Source organism: Procambarus clarkii, chromosome 87 (assembly GCF_040958095.1).
Source record: "Procambarus clarkii isolate CNS0578487 chromosome 87, FALCON_Pclarkii_2.0, whole genome shotgun sequence".
Taxonomy (NCBI): Eukaryota; Metazoa; Arthropoda; class Malacostraca; order Decapoda; family Cambaridae; genus Procambarus; species Procambarus clarkii.
The window spans coordinates 9,717,878-9,745,870 of NC_091236.1; the positions used below are offsets into that span (position 1 = coordinate 9,717,878).

At 38.9% G+C, this 27,993-nt stretch overlaps 2 protein-coding genes across 8 annotated transcripts in view; one reads left to right on the forward strand and one right to left on the reverse strand.

Annotated features, from left to right (window-relative positions):
• LOC123747036 (protein MMS22-like) overlaps nt 1–27,993 on the forward strand; it is a 38,023-nt gene that overhangs the window by 3,201 nt on the left and 6,829 nt on the right. The window contains exons 1-16 of one of the 7 annotated variants that reach the window (XM_069317396.1): nt 5,441–5,461; nt 7,852–8,049; nt 9,079–9,310; nt 12,091–12,358; nt 13,915–14,181; nt 14,615–14,728; nt 15,021–15,284; nt 15,425–15,675; nt 17,282–17,385; nt 19,008–19,168; nt 20,042–20,244; nt 20,678–20,772; nt 21,658–21,780; nt 24,586–24,805; nt 24,998–25,271; nt 26,396–26,566. In XM_069317396.1, the coding sequence (XP_069173497.1) occupies nt 7,899–8,049; nt 9,079–9,310; nt 12,091–12,358; nt 13,915–14,181; nt 14,615–14,728; nt 15,021–15,284; nt 15,425–15,675; nt 17,282–17,385; nt 19,008–19,168; nt 20,042–20,244; nt 20,678–20,772; nt 21,658–21,780; nt 24,586–24,805; nt 24,998–25,271; nt 26,396–26,566 (2,898 nt within the window). In that variant the 5' untranslated portion in view covers nt 5,441–5,461; nt 7,852–7,898. The other 6 variants (XM_069317395.1, XM_045728995.2, XM_069317394.1 and 3 more) reach the window with 6 other exon arrangements.
• Nucleotides 11–5,652, reverse strand: LOC123747038 (tetratricopeptide repeat protein 27). Its single transcript, XM_045729000.2, has 2 exons — nt 5,492–5,652; nt 11–2,660 (listed from the first exon to the last, which is right to left on the reverse strand). The coding sequence occupies exons 1-2, from the start codon at nt 5,568–5,570 to the stop codon at nt 214–216; spliced, it is 2,526 nt and encodes an 841-aa protein (XP_045584956.1). The 5' UTR covers nt 5,571–5,652; the 3' UTR covers nt 11–213.

The following is a 27,993-nucleotide window of genomic DNA, read 5'->3' on the forward strand; positions in this document are numbered from 1 at the left end:
CAAATACATATTTATATTAAATTGTCTTTAATAATGTAAATATCCACAGCAGTGTACAGACTTGGCAAGAGTACAGTACAGCAGTCAAAATCTCTTATCACATTGTTTAGCCCTAATATAAAACAATCACTACTTGAAGTGATTAAGAACAGCTAATATAAAATATTTGGTTCAACAGCAAAATTCTTCACTGTCTACCCAAAGCTGTAGTAATCATGTCTGTAATTTAATTTCTTCCAGCTTTTGCATCAGTATATCTAATGTCTCTTCTACTTTCTTGAGCGGTTCTTGCACTTCTTCCAACACTTGACCTGTGGCTACAATTACTTGACCTCTTCGAGTTCCCAACACTGCTCCACGTACAGACATTTTTACAGAGTTAAGATCAGCCACAGCTACTTTGGCACTCACACCATCTGTGGCTGCTAGAGCTGCATCTATTAAGCATGCAGACCGATGCAACACAGCTACTGCTGTAATTGTGTCTTTCTCCCAGCCTGCTTTTTGTGTAGTTGCTGCCACAGCCTTCTTGAACTGTTGCATAGCTAAGTGACGAGTTTCAGGGCTTGGTTCTGTATTTGCCCGAGTAAGAATGCCATACAGGTACCACAGTTCTGGGTTTGTTGGTACCTCACTAGTCAATCGGCCAAGCAGCTCTGAGCATCTTTTATATAGTCCCCGTACCTCACGTCCTTCAGGATCCACCTGACCCTCTACTATAGCTTTTACTATGCGTCCAATGATCTGTGTGTCGACATGACGTTCCTTCATTGTTAAAATGCGATTGTAAGCATTCAATGCATGTGACATATAGCCCAAAGATGTACTTACAAGCATGAAGTTATCCCACAGTCGCCAAGAGTCGACTTTACACCTCAACGCTTCTTGGAGAGCTTTCCATGCTCGTGGTTTTTGATCCAATTTCAGATATGCTTGACTCATGTTGTTCCAAACTTCAAAACTATCTGGCTCTAACACACTACATCTTCTATATGCCTGAGCACATTTTTCCCAGTCTTCAACCTGCAAGGCACAATAAGCTAGTCTCTGCCACACAGGGAATTGCAACTTGTTGATTTCAATGCTTTTTTCATAATGCAAAATAGCATTGTTGTAGTCCTTCCTTACATAGTAATAATTTCCCAAGCTTCGCTGAGCTCTTCCACTTTTGTGGTTGGACAATTCCCAAGCTTTCTTGTAATTTTCAATATCATCGGTAGCATCACCTAACAGGCACCACAATTTTGGGGTTTCTCCTTTCTTCAACTGATTTCTTACCACTTCAGCAGATCGCTGACGCATTTGCAGCTCATTATAGCATGTAATAGCATCCTCCCAAAGCTGAAGACGCTCAAAAACTTCAAGAGCTGTCTTGATACATCCTAATCTCATCAGCATCTTGGCTAATTCTTGTTGTAATTCCCAATGAGGGATTACTAATGAAGTAGAAAAGAGCTTCAGTCTCTCATATCTAGATGGTTCGGATCGATTTACAGCTGCTAATAGCTCCTCCACTTGATGCAGTGAACGTTCCATTGCTCTTGTCTCAGTAGCCTCCACACGAGATCTTAACAGTAAAGCAGACATTTGGAAACACCAGTTCTTCGGATATTGAAGGAGTGCCACAACGTATGCCTTTGTCTCCTGATCGAGCTGCAGATCAGCTGCTGATGACCGTCTCTTGTGAGTGACTGTGGACAAAATTAATGCTTGTTCAATTGGTCTTAAATCAGGGATAACATCATCATCTTGCTCCTGAAACTTAATTTTATGAAGTCTAATATCATCATTGAGAAGAACATCTTTGGGAAGGTCAGTAGGAAGAAGATTATTGCCTGGGAGCTCATTGTTCATTAATGGTTGTCCTTTATATTCTACTTTAGTGACCAACTGTGGCCGGTCCTCTTGTTGCCACTTTGTTCTTTTCCCAAGGGCCCCTGATAAGTCAATTTCAATCTCCAGGGCCTGTGCAGCTTTTTTAAAATGATCACCAGCTCGTCCAACATCATAAAAATATAAGTGGAGATGCCCAGCTTCTAGATGATAAAGAGCTGTCAAGTCTCTTGACACACTGATATTTACCAACTGTTGATTGTTTTCAACTTGGTTGAGAGCCTGTAAGAGTATCTCATACAGCTGAGGAGATCGCTCTTCAGCTACTCTCTGATGCAGGAGAGCACAGCGGAAACACCACCAATCTATTGTCAAGCATGTTGGCAAGAATGGCCGGAGATCAACAAGAATAAGATTGGCCAACAATAGGTACTCAGGCCCATACAACAAGTTGTAAACTCCTTCAGAGTCTCCTACTAGTGATTCTAATGCTTCCTCTTTGATTTTCTCCTCATTTTGGCCCTCAATTGTCAAACCTGGCAGTAAGGTACTGGGTAATGGACCAATAATTGGTCCAGTGAAGTTGTTTTGAGTAAACAGCATAAGTGACGACAAGCCAATGCACAGTACGACATGTTGCTTATCAGATCCTCCCTTATATAGGTAAGAAGATAAAACTTCTTTGTAGTGATCTTTGATGGAGACTCCTGCTGTCCTCTGTTTCTTGATATCACTTCCAAGTGCAAGTTGACACTCTGGCTCTTGTAAAGCAGCTACGTAACTCCCGACAGCAACAAGTTTTGCAACACTTTCCCAAATTCCGGCATCTGAAATCAAAGAAAAATACATCAATAGATATAATTACTTACAAAAATATGGTAATTGTGCCAAGATCTTTAATATGAATCCAAGCTCCACAAATGCCACAAGTTGTTAATACTCTATGCAGATGGCAAAAAATCTTAAGATTAAAAATTTTAGATTAAAATATTAAGTTTAAGATGGACACTCACACGCCTGGGGTCTATGGTTCTTGTCTCCTTGAGCCCAATTGAATGGAATTAAGATTAAATTAAACAAACACAAACCTTAACCAACACGCTCTTCATACTACACGTGCACTGTATTGTACTTTAATACATTTACTTGCGTATTAATTTTATCTTCAATTGTCTACAGCCTGTTCTTTCACTTGTAACAGGCATTCTATTATTTTAAATACTGTACATATGCAAGAAGAGACTGTAAAGTTGAGATGAAAACACTATTTGCAGAGACACCTCAATCTAACCTCCTACCACTGTTAGTTGAAAAACCTGTTTAACACCAATTATTGCATTTATTACAGTATGTTGATATGTTTGTTTTCTGACTGGCACAAGAGACAGTGAATATACACAGTACAGTAGACCCCCCACACACCATGAGATTTATGATCTGGTTATGTTTATGCAGCATGAGTTGCACTGTGTTCATACTTTGGGGAGGAAAATAGCATCTCTGGAGATGGCTTGCCAGAGTTAGGGTAGGATTCTGTTAGACTAAAAGGCCAGCAGATACATCGAGAGAGCATAAAATAGTGATTGAAAGACGGAAAATATCTTGCAAGCTAAACAACGAAATCTGTAGGCAAAAACAAATAATTTGAAAAAACATTAATTTTTTTTCACAGGGCAAATCTAGATATAACTTCAAGTGAAAAGTTGGAGAATGACATTCACCAGATAGGAAACTTGGACAGATCATAAGGAGGAAGCATGAAAGAGCATGAAGAAATAAATCAGATATTCAAATAAATTTTTGCCTAAGTGGCCAGAGAAAAGAAATCAACTGAAAAACTTGTTGGGGAGGCCAGAAATTACAATGATTAGATGAACATAAGAGATGAAATCAGAAAGAATTGGTTTCAAATATAAAATTGGCACATAACAGTCAACAGAAGCAAATCCATAGCTATAAAGAAAATTAAATACAGTATGGACAAAAAGACCCAAAAAATAATAATAAAACTTCAATGAAATAATATAGCAAGTATAGTAAAAAAAAAAAGGACCTTTATTTACACAGCAATAAACTGCTATCTCTATTCTATAATTACCTGAATTTACCTGAGGGTTATATCTCTAGTGCTCTTGACAGGAACAGGAAGCCAGCAGTTTGGCAAAGATTAAGATGGAGCAGAGAGCAAAGCTTGCTCTCAACCAAGTTTGGACAAATTCTTCTATCTATTGAATCTTCACAGGAAAGACCCTAGATATGAGGTATTAAGTCTCGTTATCTTTCTATGTATTTTTCTCAAAAGTCTGGATGAAGTTTATACAATAATTTGTTGTAAAGTGGACTATTTCAAATGGTGAATGAATTTATGCAGGAGGCATATGTACTGTACTGGATTTGATCTCTACTACTGAGTTGACAAAGAATTCAGTTCAAGCAATCATTGTCAAGTCACATTCAACAAAATTTAATAATAATCTAAGTAGTCAAAAAAGGTTGATTTTAAAAATTGATTTTTTTTTGTCAAAACATTTTAGAGAATTTTCATACCTAGACGGGATGACGGCAAGCTCAATAAGCCAATGTAGGACAGACAACAGATGCTTTTCTCACCCACAAGGTAGTAAAATCATGAAATTGCACACCCTGCAAATTCATAAATACTGTACCACGACAGTGCTTCAGTTTCAAATATAATTATGTTTGTTACATAACATGTTTGTTATGCACAAAACAAACAGTGCTTCAGTTTCTCCACGACAGTGCTTCAGTTTCAAATATATTTATGTTTGTTACATGTTACATTATGTTTGTAAATCAACTATGTATGTACTTTTCCTGAATAAAAATTTATTTATTTATTATTTATAACTGGAAAAAATGATCAGGTTCATAATATAGGAGCGGAGATAATCTTTGACAAGCCTGCAGGGTCCCGTCTCTGTTGATATGGCTGGAGATGGCGGCCCTTGAATAAATTCACAGTTAGGTTAGGTAAGGTCTAGTGAAATGTGAGCAGTTAACATGCTACAGTACCTCCATATTTTCTCCCTCAACCAAAAACAACATTTTCTTCATCTAATTACAGCAGCACAAATGTGTTTGGCCCAAGAATTATCCCCATAGTGGCCATATAATTAACCACATAGTAAGAGTGTAAGGAGTAGCCCACAAGGTGTAACAAGTTAAACCATCTTTTACATAGAAGCGAAATGAATTAACCCGTTATGTACCTATATAGGTTAAGTTAGCTTGGGGACAAGTTAGAAAAGGAGCTTTATGTACTTATGGTTTTATTAAGTATGCACCTCTATGTAACAAATAATCAACTACTCTCATGTTCTGTATATCTTTTAAACAGAAATTACAGTATTATATTATTATACTTATAAAAGCTGTGATTTCTCAAGAGACGGGCTGGCCTTTTATCTGAAGAACCTAAAAGAAAACTTTACACAGAAACATTCATTTAAATGAATTTACATAAATGAAAAATATTAACGTAAAATGTATCTTCAAGTTATGAGCATTAGTAATCATTGCTCCTGCCGCGGTCAATTGCACAGTCGCCACTAATACTGCACCGTAACTAATGTTGTGGAGGCAAGTAGAGCCTTCCCTCACGTGCAGTGTAAGTCACCCACACCTCCCACTTACACACCTTCAGGTGGGGAGTTGAGGCCAGCAGTGACATAGTCGGAGTACAGGTATTTCCTCTCCAGTGAGTGAAGTGTGTCCATGCCAGTGTGTGCACGCTGCCGTGTGTGTGTAGGTAGGGGCCGCCACCCTGGGGTGGGTCGTGGGGGTTCTCACCAGCCCTACTCCTCCACCCCCGTACAACCACTCCCATTCCTCCCTACTATTACAATACCTATGCTACTATTCTTTATTGGATTTTTTATAAACTAATAACAAGGGAGACAATAAAGCCACTCGAATTTGATAATCTTGTCATTGAGGAAATTCGTGTTGTTGGTTGAGGGGCGACGATCATCGAGGGATCGGATGCGCCCTGGAAAAAAGCTCACCTAGTTGTGATTGCGAGGGGTGATGGGTTGAGCTTCGGCTCTTTGGTCCCGTCTCTCATTGTAAATCAACTGGTGTACAGATTCGTGAGCCTACTGGGCTTTATCAAATCTACATTTAAAACTGTGTATGGAGTTAGCCTCCACCACATCACTGCCTAATGCATTCCATTTGTTAACAACTCGGACACTGAAAAAATCCCTAATTAAATTTGTAAGCAAATGTAAAATAAAATATATACTGACAAACATATTTGATCAAAGAATGAGGCATGAAAGTTTATACATTTTTAGATATATTCATTGAATTGATATTAGGATTAGCAGTCCCCGTGGTGTAGTGGTTAAGACGTTAAGGCCTGGCGTTTCACGAGTGCTGTAGCCTGGGTTCGTATCCTGGCCGGGGAGGATTTACTGGATGTCAATCCTTAACTGTAGCCTCTGTTCCCCAACAGTAAAATGGGTAATTTGTTGTTAAACGATTTGGCGGGTCGTATTCCGGGAAACATAGGATTAAGGACTTGCCCAAATCGCTATGCGTATTAGTGACTGTATAAGAATGTAAGAACTTTCGTATATATATATAAAATAATAATAATATAAATTAATAACAAAGATTTATAGAGAGGCGGCCTCTGTCCTTCCTTTTTATCCACCACATGTTCCTCTTCCTTTTCTGCCCAGTACCTGGTCATTACCTACATAATACATCTCAAGTAGAGGCTTTTAAGTTATTAGCTGTTATTCAGAAATAAATGCTTGCATTAAAGGAGCGGTGGTGTTGGAGAGTGAGGAGCTGTGTGGTGGATGAGAACAAGCGGCTCCTCAGCTGTTGACCAACAACACAAATTTAGGCGCGAGACGGCGAGTCCTTGCTAGAACAACTTGCCAAATATTACTTATACCTGTACTTCCTTCACTCTCAAGGTAGTAGAGGAATTAGATGAAGAAAGTAGTAAAAAAGTGAGATTAAGTGGTAAATGCAGATTCTGTAAACGTATTCATGTAAAGATAGAACCCAAAGTGTTCGGGTTTAGAGGCGGGATCTAAGAGCCGAATCGTTAGGCGATACTTGGAGAGTGTTTGACCTTTGGAAGCAGTCACTCCTAATGCCTCTCACAGTGTTTAGGTAAAATTAAGATTAGTAGTGCAATTTGAGAAGTAAGGTAAGTAGGGTGATGGGATCGAAGTAGTAATGTCGGGTTCATTTTCGACTCACAAACCGGAATTCTGGGTTCAAATCTGGAGCGGGCCAGTAATGGTTGGGCGCGTTTCCTATCACTTAATGCAGTGAATAGGAAACCAGGATTTATTCAGCTTGTGGGGTTGTATGCTGGGGAAGAGTCAGTAGTATGACCTTGTAGTAGGGGGCACCTCAATATAATCCTTACGTATGTATATTCATTGGCTGCCTGTCCCCTGACAATGAATTATTATAATTAGTATCTAACTGCTTCTAAATTTGTTATAAATTTTTCCATAGGCAAGTATTGTAGCCTACTTGGAATCTGTCATTGCTGAACATGTTGTTATCTTACTCATTGGAATACATTATTGATGCATACTTGTAGTTTATCTATCTCCCCAATAAATTTTCATACACGTTTTGCGCAATGTTGTTTTCGCTTTGCCTTTTATCACCGAACTTTGTATTATATGTAAATTTGATAAATATAATTTTCTCATCAGTGATTGATGTATATTAAAAAAAAGGGTTGACCCCAAGATGAACCTTGCAGTATTCTACTCCATGTTTTTATATCAGATGGCTTGCAATTGTTTGCTGATCTTCATGTCTGAAGTGTCTTAAGTTTGCTGCACTTGTGCCTGTATGAGAGGTGGGTGGCTAACCCAGGTAGTTGTAATGACTAACTATTAATATTTGTTTTTAATATACTGTACTGTAGTTAGTATCAATATGACAGCATACTGTCATGGATGTAACTGTAAATAACAAAAAAATTGAGTTTGTGTTAAAAGTTTCATTACTTTCCAGATATGGCACCTTTTACAGTTTGTCCAGTTTTCCTTATTTGAGGAACAATGTCTGAAGAAACAGTGTCAATGACTCCTCCTCTGACCCCTCCTCTGGAGAGGAAGGGGGAAGGGGAACTCTTATTGGATAGTGACAGCCTTGACTACATGGATTTCTTCATGAATGAGCTTGAGCCATCTCCAGTTAAAGAAGAAAAGGGTAATTATTGAAGTATAGTATCTGTACAGTCTGTACAGTGTAGAACTTATATATGCAACTCTGTTTAATCCTTTACCTATGGCACTTCTATTTTGGCCCAGTTCTTTCCTTAAATTAAAACAGGACACATTTTTTTTTTAATTCTCTATCTTTTGTATATTAATAATAAGAAAAAGACCTACTCTTTTCCAATGGTATCATTAAAAACATAAAATACTTGTTTTAAGTCTTCATTTTTAATATAAAATATGGTGTAGATAATCCAGTACCAGTGTTAGCTATCTCAGAACTCGATAACATAATGGGGAAGTTAGCAGGCATAAGAATATCATTTAAGATTTTAATAAAAAACACATTAATGTCCATACACACTGCCTACATGAGACCATTAATTAAGTATGCAGCACCAGCAATGGAATCCCTACCTCATAAAACACAAAAAGAAACTTGAGAAAGTTCAGAAGTTTGCAGTTAGATTAGTACCAGAATTGAGAGGGCTCAGCTATGAGGATAGGTTGAGGGAACTCACCTGCACAACTTTAGACAAGAGAATGTATAGAGGGTATATGATCATTACATACAAGATCCCTAGGGATATAGACAATGTGGACAAAGAAAGTCTATTTAAATTAAAAGGAGGTAGGACAAGAGGACATTGGTGGAAGCTAGAGATGTAAAGACATTCTCATGGTATAGGTGGTTGGCAAGTAGAATACTGTACATTGAAGGAAGATGTTGTTGAAGCCGATTTCATCCACAGTTTTAACAAAATATATAAGGAAAACTTAATTCCTACTTGTCTTTTTCAGATATTATTCGTGCTGTAAAAAGTTTTAAAATGTTTTAGTATACAGCAGAGAGAAATAATTTATTATATTTAATTAGAAATAATCTATTCCGAGTAACTGAGCCAGTGCTTGAAATTAAGTCATGTAACATTACGTGAATTAACTCTAACCTGATACTGTATTTTTATTATGTGAATTTGACATCATAAAATAATATGGAACTAACCATTATGTGTTCTAGCATCTTTAACAGTTTCAAATGATGGCCCGATGTTATTCTCCTGCTTGGGTGAAGTTCGCTGGACAGATAATTTCAGTGAAATGTCCTGCATTGGTCGACAAGCATTGACGTCACTCCTGCAGTATAGAAACCCTTGTCCTACTGCTCTACTCCCTCCACCAGTTATATATAACCTACCCTGCACAGCAGATAACCTTCACTTCAATCTTGGTCATTTTTTTAGGGCTTTTAGGTATGTAAGACAGCTACTGTACAGTAATGTATTATCTGTGCTAACCCCCTCTAGCTCCCTGGAGCTTAGGCCACTGGTATGTTCTCTAGGCATGTAAGGCCTAGAGAACAGGAATGAGGTTTCTTGAAGAAAAAAGCAAGGAGAGCATGCAGGGTCAAAGATTGATCCACAACTAAGTAGAGCTGCCCAGGAAGTCACAGGCAAAGTAAAGCAAATCACTGCTCCTAGGAAAAGAATGAACTTAAGAAACAAGGCAAATGATAGTTGGCAAAAAGTAATTAACCCTTGCTCTGACTCCCATGGCTGCCACCAGGTGGCAACCCAGGTCACCCAGGGGTACCAGTCTGCTACCATCCTCATGTAGAAGTTAAATAATCACTTAACATGAATTGGCCTCATTTACGCCATGGGCATATGGCACCAACACACACACACACACGTCAGTGTCGGGCACAAAACACACACACTAGCATGTATAAAACTACTAAATTTTACTATACTACTAAATGTATAAAAACACTAAATTTTGATCCCTTTCAACTGGCATTGCATTAGCAAACAAAGTCCCAAGCACTACCCAGAAACTGGGCTGCTCAAAAGGAGCCAACCAATAGAGGAGGAACCTCAACCCTTCAGAGAGGTTAGGTCTTATGGGAAATGAAAAATGCAAGCTGGCACCAGGGAAGATTGCCCTGAAACTAAAACCGGAGTGAATTAGCAGGCCATGCATGAGGTTGATATAAACTGAATAATAAAGTGTTTAAATTCAAAGCATTGCCCACTTGCAGGCTTAATGTCCCAAAACTCCAGAACACATGCCTTTAGAAGCAATATTGTATGTTCCCAGAAGATATGTGTGAAAAGGGTGATATTATGCTTGCAAGTGAGGGTGGTTGTTGACATGGACCCTGGGTGACCCAGGCCTATCAGTTAAAATATTGCCTTGTATTCTCAAGTTGATTTTTATCTTCATATTGGCGATTTATTTTGCTTTGCTTGTGACTTTCTAGGAAGCAGTTCTCAGTTTTGGGTAAATCTTTGATCCCCACATGCTCCCTTCACCTCTTTGAGGAAAGCCGAATCTGGTCCTGGTTTCCGAGTAGGATGCATAAGATTGCAGAAGCCAGATATGAATTGAGGGCTCTGTAATATCAGTGCCGTTCTTTTCTATCATAGTAACCTCTGGTCCCTTGCTGGTAGTTTGAGTTACTCCACTGTCTTCCCTATTATTCCTGACAAGACAAAGATCCTTGCTGCACTGTGGGACAAAGACAACAATATTCCGGTGGATGATGTGAGTCTACAGCTAGGAGTATCCAAAGGACCAGCTCAGAAAGGAGTGTTTCACTTTGTTCAACACCCTTTATTTTTTTCTTAACAGCAAAAAGTATGGCAATAGATCTTAAAGAATCGTAGTGGTCCATTGGTTAGGATGATTTGAAAATTATGTTATGGAGTAGGTATGTATTGATCATATGTGAAATGCAAAGGGAATAAATGAATGAATGACAAAAGAGGTTGAAAGTACAGTATTTCAAGGTTTTAAGGAGGAAATGTTTGATGTGATAGGTTTGTGTGAGAGGAAGCTAAGAACAAGTAAAAGTAAAGTTTGGAATATATTATGATATGTAAGAGCATGAGTAAGAGAGAGAATGAGAGTAGTAAAGAATGAGTATGCTTGATAATGAATAAAGATTTTTATGTGGCAATGAATGGTTTTTCATGATGTGTTTTAAGGACAGGATCGTGACAGTCATGTAAGGGTGACATTCTGTGCCGTCTTAATAGGGATCTTTTCAAACAGCTTTGTCAGGTTTTCCTTGTAACATGGCCTACTTTAATAGCTCTTGCATAGGTTGAGTAAGTTGAGTCAACCTCAGGTGTATCCAAGAGCATACTAGTATTTGATTTAGAGAGATTAATCATTTGCAAGGTATTCTTCATTACCATGTCTTTCTTGCAAATTAAAGTTCTGAGTTTCTAGCATTTAATAACAATTTTGCAGGACATTACCTTTCTATAATTACCTGCCTGGGCTGTTAATGGTTGGCATTGGGCAGATTAACGGGATGCTGAGCTCCTTCCCTGGTGGCTGATATGCTGGTGCCCTTGTACTTGCAGCATCACTTGGGCACTGCTCTGCAGCATGTGAATTTTCCTGCATCATTTAGTTTCTTGGTTCCATTTCGTATTCTTAAGGGAGCATCCAAATATAATAGCTTAGGTTTCGAGTGACTTCAAAAGCACTCCTGAGCAGATCAATTAGTTGCTTCTGATCCTTCCCTTCTAGCTCCATGCTCCCTGTACACAGATATAGTTAATAGCATCAAGTAGTGTGTAAGGGTGGCTTTGGGGTCAGGGAACCAAGAGGTATGCATGGTGCTTTCACCTGGTGCTGGTTTATGTGGGGATCCAGGCAGGGTTCAGAAGGGTGTTTTTATAAATTGATGTGTCAGTCATTCTGAACTTGATCAGATTGTTCGCCAGAGCATGTCTAACATCTATTATAACTGTAGTAGATATTTGAAGAGTCACTGCGGTGATGGCGGCAATACAGTATGTCGTCCAGTCTGACTGCACTTGATCCTGTCTAAGGACAGAGTAGGATCTAATGTCATGGACCAGTTGAATCATCTAGTGAGAAAGATGTTTTTCATATTTACTCAAAGCATTTTATGTTTTCACTCTTATACATTAATGTATAAAGTTATTATCATTTCTATTTCTTGAATAGTAATTACAATACTTGTGTAATTTCTAAACATTATTACTTGTTTCAGGCAAGGTGTAATAGAACTGGAGAAAGGAGCCCAGTCAGCTTTATGCATAAGTCAGAGTTGCCATGATGTACAGTATCCAAAGATCCGACAGGATAATGTGGCCTTCTTAAACTGTCTCGTGTCATATGTACATAGCCTAACATGCGAGGGAAATGAAGAGTTTCTGAAATCTGTAGTTGCAGAAGTAATGGAAACTTTACTTTACTTGGGTCCATTACATGAATTACAAGAGCATGTGACATCTGCTGGTTCACCACAGGGAAATAAGGTTCGTTTACCTATATTTTAATATTAGATATATATTTTTAAATACTGTACTGTATAGTGATATGTGACGTGACTCAGTAGTGCGGCTATACTGAGCAGATGGAATGTGACACGCACTTCTCATTAAGTAAAATAAATGTCACATTATTCTTGGCAGTGTGAAAATTACACAGGAGTGAAGGAATACTCAGTCGAAAAATTATGACAATTTACTCTTATATCAGAATGAACAAATAACATATGAAAAATACCAAAAGCTCCTGATTGGACATACTTGGCTAACACACAAAAGCAATAATAATAACACAAATACATATACACATTTACATTAACACAAAACTAAAGGTGACACTGAAAGTATTTACATTTATTACAACCTGCACATGAAGCCACTGTAGGCAAGCGTCTTGTGGAGGCCATAATGTTGATTTCCTGAGCACCTGAGAGACACTGCTAAGGTGACCAAGGTCATGGGTATTTATACCCCTGATGGTGACGTCACATCCTTTGGTACCGAGGCTTGTAATGAGTAGCCGGCGGCATAACTAGTGGTTATTTAGACGTAACAAGGAACTGGTAAGATGGAAAAGGCAGTTTTCTCTGCTATGCTGGGGGAATTATGTGACAGATATCTTACTTGGATGGAACTTGGTTTCATGGAAGTACTGTACTGAACAGATGCAATACAAGACTTATGATTCAGTTGTACCTAGACTGTTTGGTTAAATGACTAAAATACAGGAAAGCAAGATTTGCTATGACAGTAAATACAAAGAATTCAACAGCTTTATTTCTATATAAAAAGTGTACTTTTCTGTGATTTCGGAACATGTACAAACGACCACAGGCTTTCCAGACACAACTTACCTGGAAAACGATCCTAGAGCAACCAGTGTGATTTTATTTTGAGATAAGGTTGTGAGAGTGAGCAGCAGGGAGGCATCACCAGGAGAAAGAGGCATCATAGTTTGCATGGTGATCACTTCAGGTCATAAATGATGGGTTCATTTGGCCAGGACAGGCCCAAGACCCTGATTCATTTTAGTTTGTAATGTGGCCTTTGAGTGTTTATTCCTGTAGTGTCTCTGGATATAGTGTTAAGGGAGGACCAAAAATATTATTCTGAAAATGGTTGAGACCATATTGCCTTAAATATTTATTAGATCAGGTTACCATTATATTTCATAGCAACCCGTAAATTAATTTGAAAATATTTTATGGCTTGTTTAATTCTGAGTGAAGTGGTTTGCTTAGAACTAAATGTTTTCCCAGATTTCCTTAAATACAAGTTTTAACGAGTTGTTAACAAATGTTAGTGTAAGGAAGTGGGGAATAAGTGTGAACACTGTATGAGGAGTGGCAGAAGTTTGCAAAGAGGGAGAGAAAGTTTTGACATTTTTAAATAATTTTTTATTTGATTTCCCAGTATCAGGGACTAGAACCATGTATGTAAATACAGTATTAATTATTGTGTATAAACTTTATTCTTGTCGTTGTAGATGGTATGCTTTAATTTTTGTTAGTTGTAGATAAGTTATGCTTTAATTTATATTGCAGTGCCCTTCTGCTGCTTACCACTTGCTCCACCTTCATCTAGATGTACGGTGGTGGAGTCTTGCTCTGCTGCACCTCGTCGAGTCAACCCTAGGAACTCTTCCACACTGGGACTCCCACTCCACAGACTCCCCCTTCCTTTTGGTATCTGAGCCTCAAGGGATCCAAGGAGGAGGTGCTTCAGAAGTTAATGAGCAGTCGCCCCTGGAACAGTGTATATCGTTGGTAGTGTGGGACCTTGTCACCATCATGTTTCGGGAAGGGTGCAAGGTTGGTGTGATAGATATAGCTACAAGGCCATAGATTTGATTTTATTGTAATGAATTGGCATTCATGATTAATATAGGATAATTTCTTGCCATGAACTACTATCTAGGCTCACCTCCAGATGCATGATAATGGTCAATTTACGTAGCAGCTTTTATCATAGAAAACAAGTTGCACTGCTCAGGGAACTACTTTTGACACTCGCTCAAAGCTTTATTTTTATACCTTCGTAGATTTTTCTTAAAATATTTATATACTGTACTTTTTTTTATAAAGGAAACACGTGAAAGAAACTTAGCTTTGTATTGGTTGATAATATTTTATACCCTGCTTCTCATATTTAACTGAGGAGTCAAAGAAGATTGATCAGTAGATTGTGAATTAAATTCATTGATTCATTAAATTTGTTCCTCATGAATGAGTGATGTACTTTCAGAAGAGTGTGAGCGAGCTGCATCAAGTGGCAGGGTTCTCGTGTACGTGTTCACATGAACTCGGACTCATGATGCTCCACCTCCTGGACTGTAGGCACACGCAGCTGGGCAGACAGGTAATGCACTGTATCTAAGGTTGGTGTATTTATTTTATTCTAGTGCATTACTGTTTAGAAATCCTCAAAATGAGAAGATAATTATTTGCATAAAAACCTAGTTCAATGTTATTGGAATCCTTTGTTTCAGAAGCCAAACTTATTCATATGCTTCGTGTATAAAAAATGAGAAATATTTTTATTCTAGTGATCCTAGGAATAAATGAGTGGCTGTAGATCTAAAGATTTATGCGGTGAAAGAGAATACTGTATTTCATATTTAGCACTGACTCATTACTTTTGTTAATTTCAGAGTTTCTGGGAGAAAATAAAGTATAAACTGCTTGGCCTACTTAAAATCTACAGTGATTCTTTCTCTCAAGATGCACGATCATCCTCCAGTAACTCATCACCTTCAGCTTCCTCAATGTTATCCTTAGATCAAAGCTACCAAGTCATTCAGTATCCTGCCACCATCGTTAAGAGGGTGCAGCTTCCTCATATATGGTGGATCTTCTGTAACTTTTCTAAACTTTATGGATTTGATGTGACCGGGAAGAAAATAATGACAAAATCAGTAAGTTGACATCATATTTTCCCTTTTTGATATAGTTTCTTATATATTAAACTACTCAAGTACTGTACTTAAAATTCCTAATACAGCATTCCTGTTAATTGGAAAATTCTATTTATAGGTATCACTATTTTCCTTTACAGATCGAAATCAAAAGTGAAACCAAATTATTACGAACTCTTGTAAAGATTTCCCTAAGTGAGCCCAGAAGTGGATACCAACCAACAGAAGCAGAGCTGCGATTTTTTGTGCGATGTTGTTTGAGCCTAAGACAGCTGTGGGGTGGGGAAAGGAGTAGCGAGTGGGCTGTAGCTTTGTGGGATTACTTCTCCAAACATCTTGATTCTTCATTTCTCCTTCCTGGTGCAGGCTTGGATGGTCTTGCATGTGTCAGGTTAGTTAGTATTCTTTGTTAACAAACTCCAAAGTAATAGGTTAAATTTTTACCACAGGCACTGAGAGTAGGGAAGAATGCACGTTAAAGGAGATTAAAACGAATGAAGGCACATGTACAAGGATAGGTAAAGATAAGCAAAACCTTGGTTTTGCTTATCTTTACCAAAACTGATTACAATTCAGTTTTGAACTGAATTGTGTATACATCATTTTTTATAATAAAGTATGTGATTAAACGTTAGAAGTACTCTAGATTCATATCTAATTCTTGTGAATCTTTAACTTATAGACAATATATTTAAGTAAATAGACTCCAAAACAAACTACTATGTAATATGTGTGAGTTATTACTTTCTCCTGATTACAATTGTAAGCAATGTCACTGCGCTGCATATCTCAAATGGTTCACTCAAGCTGTCGAGATCCAGTAACTACCAAGAGCAATTATACAAAATCTGGGTACATTAGCTGGATAGGACCTTCTAGTGGAGGAGGTCCTAGATCAAGTAGTCCATTTTAGAAAGGTGTTCAGTGCATTGAATCATTTTTGTTATGAAAGTCCTTAATTACAATTTACTACAAGGCGTTTCTAGGGTTCGCATTACATTTTATTTCATTTGCATGATAATGGCTTGTATGGTGCTGGACACAAGGAAGCAAGTGGCAATCTCTTAGAAGTTTGGTTCCCAGAAACACATAAGAGTAACAACTAAGATAGTTTATTCATAAACTTACTTGCTAATACATAGGGGGGTTAGTTACATTAGATTGGTGTCACACAAAGCTTATATCACATCAGAGAGACATGAAACATCTAACTGATCAATCTTGATTCAATTCCTAACTTAACACTGTCAAGACAACCCATCGTTAAATTTGGCTTCTTGAATCACTGGCTAGTTGAAGGCATAGCTTTGTGGCGATAAGAGGAAGTGTGTACCTACTAGGATTGGTCATTAGGTGGTTCAGAGTTTGTCATTAGCAAGTGCTCATATGACATCACAGGGACTGTAGCTTGGGTTAAGAGTTTGAGTTTATTATTTCTTGGCTGGATGGAAGCTGTCTTCAGTGACTCCCTAACACCTTTATATGATCTCACTGGGAGGTGAGTAATATGAGGTCAATATGGTGCTGGTGCGTCTCTTCCTGCCTAACTGAAAGCAATCTTTTTTATAATATGAATGAGATCACAAGCTTGAAGTTCATCCTTTCTACCTTTCTAATTTCTGGTTTGGAAATAGCATTGTTGCTTTATGGAACAAATTACCATTTAACATGATAGATGTGGGATTACTACATCGTTAAAAGCGTAGGTTAGACATATTGTATATGCAAGAAACACCACAAAAAATTAAATGAGCTGAATACTTTTTCCCCTTTTGGCAGTGTCATCAGAGTTTGAGTGAATATAAATAGGAGCTGCCTCATATGGGTCAATAGGCCTTCTGCAGTTTTCTTTATCTTATGTTATTTCATGTTCTTTTCCATTTCTAAACTATTGTCCTCGGTTATATAATGTAAGAGCTATATCTATTATAATTTCTGTATTTTGATAGGGGAGTGTACAGAATCTCAAAGTAATTGAATGTGGAACCATTTTACAGTAAAACTGCCAGTGGTTGGCTGGAACAAGTCAAATCTCGATCATGTGATTTAGCAGTAATAGGGAAGTCCGAAACCTCATGGCAAATATTTCTTAGGATTGTAGGTAAGTGACATCTGGATACTAGTAATCTGTCATGATATTTTTACTGAAACATTCTTGAACGTTTTTAAAACTTTATTTCTCTATTCTTTTTATACAAGGTTTGCACTAACCATTTCAATGGAATAGTTCAGGCTCTGAGTAAAATACTGTATAAAGCTCTTATGCTGCAACACTTTCCACTCCATAATCTCCCTCAAAGTATTCTTCAGTATTAAGCACATATTAGGGGAGGAGACCTCCCACTTTGCACAAAACGAAAAGTAGTCAAAATACTAGCTGAATACCTGCAATCAACCAGAAAGCTAGGCTATTTCTAAATCAACTTGGGGCTGAAATTTCATATTCAATCAATCATAGAAAATACACATTCACAACAGTAGTAGTGATTAACAAAAGGCATCAATGCAGTATCCATCTCTTATTGCCAAGTTTTCTGATTAGGCCTAACACCAAGAAACCCTTGCAACGACTTGAAAAGACCCACAGCTTAGAACGTCAGATGCACTTGGGAGTGTCAATGGAATCTGCTTACAAATAATATATTATGAAAATTATACCTTTTTTCATGTGGGCATTTGCTCCCTGATTAATCAATACCACATTAAAATGCTCTCTAGGTTGAGAATTGGTTGTATGGCTGTGACCCAGAGCTACATGCTTTCACGTTCTCCAGCTCCATAGTGTTAAACATGTCACTCACTCTTCCACTCACATCCTTTTCTCTTCATGGAGCATCCCATGGAACACTGCTGAAGGGTTGCATATGTAAGGATGGTGTGCAGCTTTCAGGATACTGTACATCTATTGAAGTTCTAAATGATGAAGTAAACTTAGCTCAATTATTTACTTTTCTAAAGAACACCAATATTATACCATCTATAAAATCACTACCAATTTCCATTTGTACCCTACTAAAGTACAGTACTAGTACTTAGCACTGAATGGTCTGATTGTTCCAGCTCTAGGCCCAGAACATCAGTCTAACCAGCAACTTATTATTCAACCCAACCTTAAGTCCTACATAACCATCAACAAGGACATGCTTCCCCACAGTACTGCTAAGGCAGTCATTGGGAGAAGAACTTTCACACAAACACCATGCAACATAAAACACAAAAGTGGCCCTCAGAAAAAGCTTTTACTCTTACTCAATGTCTGCTTTTTACTATTTTGTGGTAAATTCTGTTCTTTTTCTCAGATATGACAAATCAAGAATACACAGTTCATATTCCACACACGGCAGTTTAATATTACAGTACTTTATTTAAATATATATACAAGAAGGTACATCAGGTTTATGAGAGCACATAGCATTGATGTTTTTACATTCTTGTAACGCCACTAACACGCATAGCGTTTCAGGCAACATAAGCACTTTGTGAATATTGTGCTAATTGTTGGACTTAATGGTCCAGAGACTGTGAAAAGGGTACCTGGAAGTGAACGTAGACGGGCACTGGGAAGAATAATGTGTTGCAGAGATGGGATTTTTGTTTAACAATAATAGATATTTTATGTTTACATATTTTAAAGTTATGTAGATTAGAAATTACCTAATAGGTTATGTATCATTTAGACACAAATGTTTTGAGATACTGTATGTTATTGTTTTAACATTTTAGTTGGAGTGGTAGAAACCAGTTCAGCAGAATGGCGGCAGATGAGGGGTCGCATCTACTCTAAGTTCCATGGGCGCAGAATGACAGAGCTCTCACCGATGGGGCTCTATAACTCCACAACTCTTTTCCTGACCCTTGCCAATACAACGGATCTTGTTGATGTGGTAATTACATCATGCCTTACCCTGCTTTCAGTTTTGTTACTTATATTTATTTAAAAAATAAGGCAACAGTATTAAATACTTTATGTGAATTTTTGGTTAAAAGATAAATACAGTAATGTTGAATGGATATGTTTTGTAAATATCCATAGCCAGAGTTTTTGACCACTAATTATTCAGGTTATATAAAAAATAGAATTGAGGGCTGGTAATTCATATTATGTAAAAAGAGAGAAGGATTGAAAGATGGTAGAGAGTGGAATGATGATCCAGTCATATGAAAAGCTTAGTATTTACTATCTATCTGAAATTAATATTATCTGGGTACTGTACATCATTTATGTGGGCAGATTATATGTTTTCCAAGTAAGTGGGAATCTGTCTAAGTGGGTCCAAATAAATGAGGCCCCAATGTAGACAGCTGAGCAAACCAAAGCCTAGTCTAATACTCAACTAGGATTCTAAGCCTAAATATACATCCCAAAATAGTAGGTACTCCATCTGCAATTTTTTTTTTTTTATATATATAACTAATAGAGTACTCAGAAATGCTCTCTAAAAGAAATAACAACACGTTTGTGAAAAACAGAAGTACACTGGCATTTATGGGCTAATTAGGGCTGGTGAGAAACCTGTAGCTTTATACTGTACTGAAAAGGTTGAAATATTGATCCTTACAAATGTTTTATAAGTAATTTTCTCGTTTTTATTTATATTTATAAGATTTGGCTCTGAATATACTGTAGTAAATAATGTTTCTTAATATTATTGATATGTAATAAGTTAATGTTGGTAAATGTGTTTATGTTTATCATAATTTTATGATGTGTTATGCTATTGTTAATAACTTTATTATTGACTAATTCTCTGTTTCAGAGCAACAAACTGGCTGAACTGTTATCTATGGTTTCAACATGTAGTGTGAGTAAGGCACGAGTTGTGTGGCGAGGGTTCATGGCCACCATCATGCTGCTGATGGGCTCTGGATGTGACATATCTCCAGTGGTTCACAAGTTCAGCCCTATTATAGCCGCTGCCTGCCATGAGTACATAACATCAAGGGATGCCATCCACAGAAGGTTGGAATCCTGCTTCACTTTAACATTACGTGTAATCTGTTTCATTCAAAACTGCAGTAATCTGTTACTAAGGCACTGACTATTCAACATTTTCAATGAGGCATTCAAACAGGCTTTACCACATATGTCTAACTTAAAAGATTAATTGAAAACCTAATGCTAACATAAAATGTCATCACTTTCCCCTCTTATTTTTCATGTTTGGGTTGGGATGTTTAGTTTCATTCATGTTATTGTGGTTTATACTCTTCCTAACGTTTAAGGTTGAATCTTTCTTGTCCAATATGCTAATTTACTCTTGAAGTCTTGTGTTTGAAATGTTTGAATATAACATTTCTTGCATGGAGGAATAATTAACTTATGTTTGAAATGTTTGAATATAACATTTCTTGCATGGAGGAATAATTAACTTATTATTATATTTTTATTTTAGAGACTTGGGACAGTTGATCACTATATATGCAGAAGGAGTGCAGGAGGTGTTTGACCAGAGCCATGATCTAACATTGGCACAACATTCCCTTATATGTAAGTTATAGTTTGCAATTCAGACACTATTCAGCTGTTATCATTACTAAGCTTATCAATGGGACAGTTTTGTTTAAACTTCAACATACTGAAATCAAGATGATCCAAGAGTTGTAGCACTGTTCAGAAAGGCAATATACAGAACAGTACAGTACCTGCTTGTTTTTCAAACTGTTGTAATTGGGACAGGACCCAATTTGGAGTACAGAGGTTAAATACATTCAGAAGTTATTTTGCAGTTATTGCTATTCATCAGTCTTTGACATTAAAAATGTATTTTTAGTAACAAAAGATAATAAACATGCAATAATGGATACTGTATATTGATATAAATAAAGTAAATACAAAAAATGTAATATAAATTCTGTAAAGTAATTATTGTACAGTACTTATACCTTTTCCTGAGAATCTGTTGCCTTGTCAGTGCTAAACAATACAGTACTGTATATTTTGATATAGTTGTTATATTACAGTAGGTGTGTTTGCAATACAACAGATTGCTCTGATAAATTATTTACGAGTGAGCTGATCAGTAAGAAAAGTGAACATTTTAATAGTAACTAACATGAGGTAAACAACTACATGCTTTAGTCAGGGTAGTGAGGTTTTACCCAGTAGGCCACATTTGTTCAGGCACCTTATGAGGAGCCAGTGACAATATGCATGATTTGTGACATGCTACCGTCCTTGCTCATTTGTTGGCACATTCCCTATGCTCGACAGCTGTGTTATTGCCCTTCTTCCTTAATCCGAAAATGGTGTATCTCATCTTATCTCATTCCACTTACTTAATACCTATTTTTAAATAATTCTTGTATTGAACTGGGTTCGTAAGTCTTCTACTGTAAAGCACTCCAAATTGTCATTATTCTTGTGCATTTGCAGGTGGTGGGTTGAGTACTGTCCTCCAGCATGTCGGCATTGTTGAAACAAAAGCTATTCTTAGTGCGATAAATGCAGCCCTCAGTAAAGTTCTTGATATTTCTTCCCAGACTCCATACATGGCAGGTAAATATAAAAATTACCTTTTAAACTGACCTTATTAAAATGATTTTGTCTTTGTTGTCTGCTACTAGTAAAATTGTGGGCTTATTGAACTGTAGCTTTAGTGTATACTATAAACTTTGAGAATGATCAAGTGTTAGCACCCTGATATAAGTCAATCTGTGTACCCCATCAGTATTAGTCCTTAACAGAAAGGATCATTTTTTGTTTATTGAAGCAGAAAAGCAAATATTGATGATTTGTGTGGTGCCTTCACCTATAATAAAACTGGGAAAAGGGAGAAGTTAGACTGGGAACACATGTTATCAAGCTTCTTCCCACAAAGGGTATAATCAGCCTGAGCCTGTTCAGGTCCTATGAAATAAAAGTAGGTTCAATATGGCAGTGTAGAATGTGAGGATAATAAAAGAAGACCAAAAGATACTGGAAAGTATCACAGTTTTCAGGTAGAGAAAGTGTGATGTGTTGAATGTTTGTGAAACAAAACCAAGAAGTAATATGAAGAGCAGAAGGAAGTGTAGATTACTAAGAGTCTTAGTGAGATAAAATGAGGAATGGAAAGGAGGTATGTGTCTGTCAAAGAGTTAGGAATGGTATGGGCATGATGAATTACTTCATGTTAAAATTAAGGTATTTGTGTATGAAATTCAAGTTTGAAAGTGGCTGCTGTAATTGCAATTTATTCCACTACATCTATACCACCTGAAAAGAAACTTGAAGAAGTACACAGGTTTGTAACTAGTACCAGAATTGTGAGGGGCCCCATGTATGACAACAGGTTAAGGGAATTCAGTGTCACAATATTAGTGAGAGAAGAAAGAGTGATGTAAATTATTCATAACATAAAACATAAAGGAAGTACAATACACAAGGTGGACTCCTTGGACTACCTATTTCAATTGAGAAGAGGCAGGACTAAACAAAGTTGGTGGAAGCTGGATATGCAATAGTTATAGGCACCGGTTATGTGCTCCGGCTCCAGTGGTTTTTTCAGCACTGTACCTAGAGTGTGGTGTCTGTTTTCTAGGTGGTGCGTGAGCCGGGAGTGATTCTCCAGTACTCAGGCTGAATGCGCCTAGGGTTCCCTTCCCTAGGTACAGGCGCGGAAAGGGCCCGGGCCTGTACCCGGGCCCCTTCTCGGCCTGTACCCGGGCCCTTTCTGGGCCTGTACCCGGGCCCTTTCTGGGCCTGTACCCGGGCCCTTTCTGGGCCTGTACCCGGGCCCCTTCTGGGCCTGTACCCGGGCCCCTTCTGGGCCTGTACCCGGGCCCCTTCTGGGCCTGTACCCGGGCCCCTTCTGGGCCTGTACCCGGGCCCCTTCTGGGCCTGTACCCGGGCCCCTTCTGGGCCTGTACCCGGGCCCCTTCTGGGCCTGTACCCGGGCCCCTTCTGGGCCTGTACCCGGGCCCCTTCTGGGCCTGTACCCGGGCCCCTTCTGGGGCTGTACCCGGGCCCTTTCTGGGCCTGTACCCGGGGCCCTTCTGGGCCTGTACCCGGGCCCCTTCTGGGCCTGTACCCGGGCCCCTTCTGGGCCTGTACCCGGGCCCCTTCTGGGCCTGTACCCGGGCCCTTTCTGGTCCTGTACCCGGGCCCTTTCTGGGCCTGTACCCGGGCCCTTTCTGGGCCTGTACCCGGGCCCTTTCTGGGCCTGTACCCGGGCCATTTCCGGGCCTGTACCAGGGCCCTTTCCGGGCCTGTACCAGGGCCCTTTCCGGGCCTGTACCCGGGCCCTTTCTGGGCCTGTACTCGGGCCCTTTCTGGGCCTGTACCCGGGCCCCTTCTGGGCCTGTACCCGGGCCCTTTCTGGGCCTGTACCCGGGCCCTTTCTGGGCCTGTACCCGGGCCCTTTCTGGGCCTGTACCCGGGCTCTTTCTGGGCCTGTACCCGGGCCCCTTCTGGGCCTGTACCCGGGCCCCTTCTGGGCCTGTACCCGGGCCCCTTCTGGGCCTGTACCCGGGCCCCTTCTGGGCCTGTACCCGGGCCCCTTCTGGGCCTGTACCCGGGCCCCTTCTGGGCCTGTACCCGGGCCCCTTCTGGGCCTGTACCCGGGCCCCTTCTGGGCCTGTACCCGGGCCCCTTCTGGGCCTGTACCCGGGCCCCTTCTGGGCCTGTACCCGGGCCCCTTCTGGGCCTGTACCCGGGCCCCTTCTGGGCCTGTACCCGGGCCCCTTCTGGGCCTGTACCCGGGCCCCTTCTGGGCCTGTACCCGGGCCCCTTCTGGGCCTGTACCCGGGCCCCTTCTGGGCCTGTACCCGGGCCCCTTCTGGGCCTGTACCCGGGCCCTTTCTGGGCCTGTACCCGGGCCCTTCTTCAAGGGAAGAAGCACAACTTCAAGGGAAAATAAGACAACTTGAACATCAAGAGATGTAATAAATGTAGCGGGTGTAAAAGGCTATGCAATAGTGCATACTGAGTTTGATTACTCTCCCCAGTACAGGGGGGTAGAAATAGCTTAAGCTACTCTATCCCTTTGAGATGTTTTTGTTTCTTATCTCGATAAACATACTTGAACTTGAACTCCCCAGTAGTCAGTGGTAAGTAAGCATACCTCTTGCCACCAAAATCTGATGACAGGATACTGGCTGATTACCCAGCCAATAGTTAGCAAAATGATAACTCAAATTTGTTGCCTGTCCATTCTTTTGTGACCAGTTAATTTGAAAAGTTATTGATGTTGTATGAACAAGTTATTAGAGCCTGTGAACCAATGCAGACTGCTGGTTTAAAGGAACAACTGAATACTGTAGTACTGTATTTATATTAGTACTGTACTAGGTTCTGTAATTATTATTATTATTACTACTTCAGAAGGAATTGGTTCTGAAGTTATTGAAGCAATTTGGAAAGAATTTGGAGCATTCATCAAAGCTCATGCTGGCACTCTGACGCCACCAGCAGCTCTTGCTTCAGTTGCCGCTTCACTTACCTTCTGCATGGGTCAGGAACGTAACAGACCTTCCTCTGGATTGAGAGAAGCAGCTTTAGGACTCTTTACATATTTTATAACAAATGAGTCTGTGAACCCAATGTAAGTTAATTTGAAGCATTTTAGCTTCTTCCATTTTGTAAATTTGCACCATAAACAATGATAAGTACAGTATTGCTTTTGTCGTGTATAATTTACATTATTTCTTTTCTGTGTCGTTTTAAATGACCAGCTTGTAATTGTTTGATCAGTGTCAATTTATTATAATTACAATCTATATTTTTCTTAAAACAGATGCACATTGCAGTACATAGCATCCCTCTTCGAAAGGCCAGGCAGTGTGTCTATGATGGGCAGCGTATGTTCAGCATATGAGGGCCTTTTAATCTCAGGATGGTTGTCATCTCTCATCATGCTAGGAGACTGTGAAGAAGTAATAGCAGTTACTCCCATGATCATGAGCTTGCCAAGCATAGCAGCAGTTCTTTCTCACCAGCCGCCTACTTGTCCTTTTGCAGCTGCCAAGTCTCTGATACAAGGAGTTTCGAAGAAACATTCAGAAGCACAAGTAATTAAAAATTTTCATATTATTAACACAAGGATTAGGTACCAAAAGTGATGTAAATACTGTATGGAGTATATGATCATATGATTGATAAAGTGTAGTATTAATAAGATAACTCACACGTAATAGGCATAGGGAGAAATTTATATATTCTGCAAAGGCTTATATGTCTGATAACATGTAGGTGGTGTGAAAGATAAGATTAAGTGGTGCAAGGGTGATTGTACCTCACAAGTATCCAAGAGGCAAATAAATAAAAGTTGAGAACTTGAATAAGAGAGAACTGGTATTAGAGTACAAAGGAATAGCTGGTAGTGATCTTGAAGAAAGTATATGAAGCTTTAGTGTCTCATGGGGAAACGTACTGGAAATGATTGGTTTAGAATGCCAGGTTGGCTTGCACAAACTGGTAGAAGATTTAGAGGAACTGCTTGGTGGAATGAGGTGGCAAGAGATATGAGTGATAAGAAAAAGTAGATTTTGTGGACACAGTGAATGAGTGTGGGGGGGGATATGTCAAATTGAAAAACGATGAGAGTAAAGGGAATATTAAGATTAGTTAAACCAAATAAAATAAGGTTAATGGGGGGTATAATGAAAAATGTTATTCAGGAAGCATGAAGCTCTTCTGGAAAGATGTGCCAAAGGATTGGAAAAGAACAGTGATTGATCACTTTATAACGATAAAGGAGAATGTAGCAACTGTAATATTAGTTATTATAGTCACTTTGTATACAAAGTGTATGGCAAGATAGCTATAATTTAGAGCATTGAAAATTACAGAGAAATTTGTCAGTGATGAACAAGACGAGTTCCATAATGGGAGAGGGTGTGTAGCTAAGTTATTTGCATAAAGTTAGCTTGTAGAAAAAGCCTTGAAAGATTGAAAGATGAACATTACATTTCTGGAAGAGCTCCCTCAGTAGCTTCCCAAGCTGTAGAACTGACCAATTCTGTGTTAGTGTTTAGAGAGAGAGAAAGATGTACAAAAATGTGGCACAGTATTCAAATACAGTTCTTTGTTCAACCTTTGCAATATCTCGAGAGGTTATAGGAGGTTGATTGGTTATGTTGTAGGCATATTTAAACTGCATTGTGTAAACTCTCACACTACATATCTTCAACAGAATTTCACAACACGCTTAGCATACAGAGATGTGGCACTACAGTATTTTTGTGGTCTTGACAAAGCCTTAGGAATCCTGCTGAAGAAAGTTCCACTACCGAGTCACCTTGCACAGGTCTTAGAAATTGTTGCTGCTCTTTTCCTTAATGCACATTCTATTATTTATATCAAGGTAAGTACTGTACTGTATGAAATAACAAATTTTTTACATGCATTGCAATCATTGTTGCCATACCATGGCAGTGCTTGTGCATACCATGGCAGTGCCATGGCAATGACCATCAGTCTGGTCATTCATATGTTAACTCATTATTCTCTATAATTTGTATGCATATTTTAGTCAAGCTCAATGGCCATACTAATAACCATAAGCCCACTTAAGAATGTGTTCAAACTGATGCTTATATGTAACTATCAGAAAGTGGAAATTTGGAGTCTTACATGGGGGTTTGGTAATGTCGCCACCTGATTCTTTCCATTCTTAGTTCTACAGGTATGCATTTCTATTCTTGTGTACCAAGACTTTTTTTCTTCCATATCTATTATATGTTTGTCTTCTGTCTCTGCTGTAGTTTTGGTGGTTTTTCCCCTCTGGTCAGAGCCACCCTTGCTCGGAGCCAGCTTGTGCCATGTGTGGATTTGCCGAGTGATCCATTGTGTTTGACTGATGGGTACCATGTGGTTTTTTTCACTCGAGTGTGCAAAGTGTTATATTACTGGTCTTTGATTTTGGCTGAGCTTATATCTTGGGTGACAGCATTTGTAGAGCTTAGACCTTTCGCTGCAGGCGACTTTGTCTCAAGCAGTTGTTTTCATGTGGTGTAGTGTGTTCACCTGCTTTTGTGTCAGTTGTTGAATTCCTACTTTTTTTTTTTTTGCAGTTCTGCCTCTCTTCTATTTGGTATGGATTGAATTCAGTTGTTTAGGGTGCCGGAAGCCTCTGTGGGTGGTCCTATTCCTCCTATTAGGCTCTGGTTTGATGGATGGCTCAGTGTCCCTGGGCTTTCTTTTTCTGGTGTCTGGAGAGGGGGTCAGGATTTCAGAGATGTCTTAGTGAGGATCTTGGTTCATTTTATCCACCCTTAGGGTTAATCCCTTTGTTGGTTGGCTTTTGCCTTAAGGTTGGGAAAATTGTTTTTTCCCACTCTTATTACTTAAGCTATCTTGCTTGGAGTTCTGCTTCGTACTTTTCAGTGAAAGTGAGATACGCAAAATATAGGGGTTATTAAGATCCTATAATGCACACATACTGTAGATGCAGTAAAATGCACAAACTGCTGGGACAGATTCAAAGTTCCCTATCAAGAAATGCAAGAAATACTGCAGAAAAAGTTTGTTTCCAAAAGTTAATTAGACGAGTGCCTATTGGGAATACAGTACCTAATCAGCCAGACTGTGATACCAGCAACAGTCATACTAATCAAACTTATCATTAGTGATGCCTGATCCTGTCTCCCTATATACTGTACTCCTTTAACCACCATTTATATTACAAAATATGTCCGGGATGCCATTTTCCATTGCCCTCATGTGATTGAACCACATGTTCTTTCATGTAGCTTCCTTTATACATTCTAAGTTATTAATGTTACACAGTTC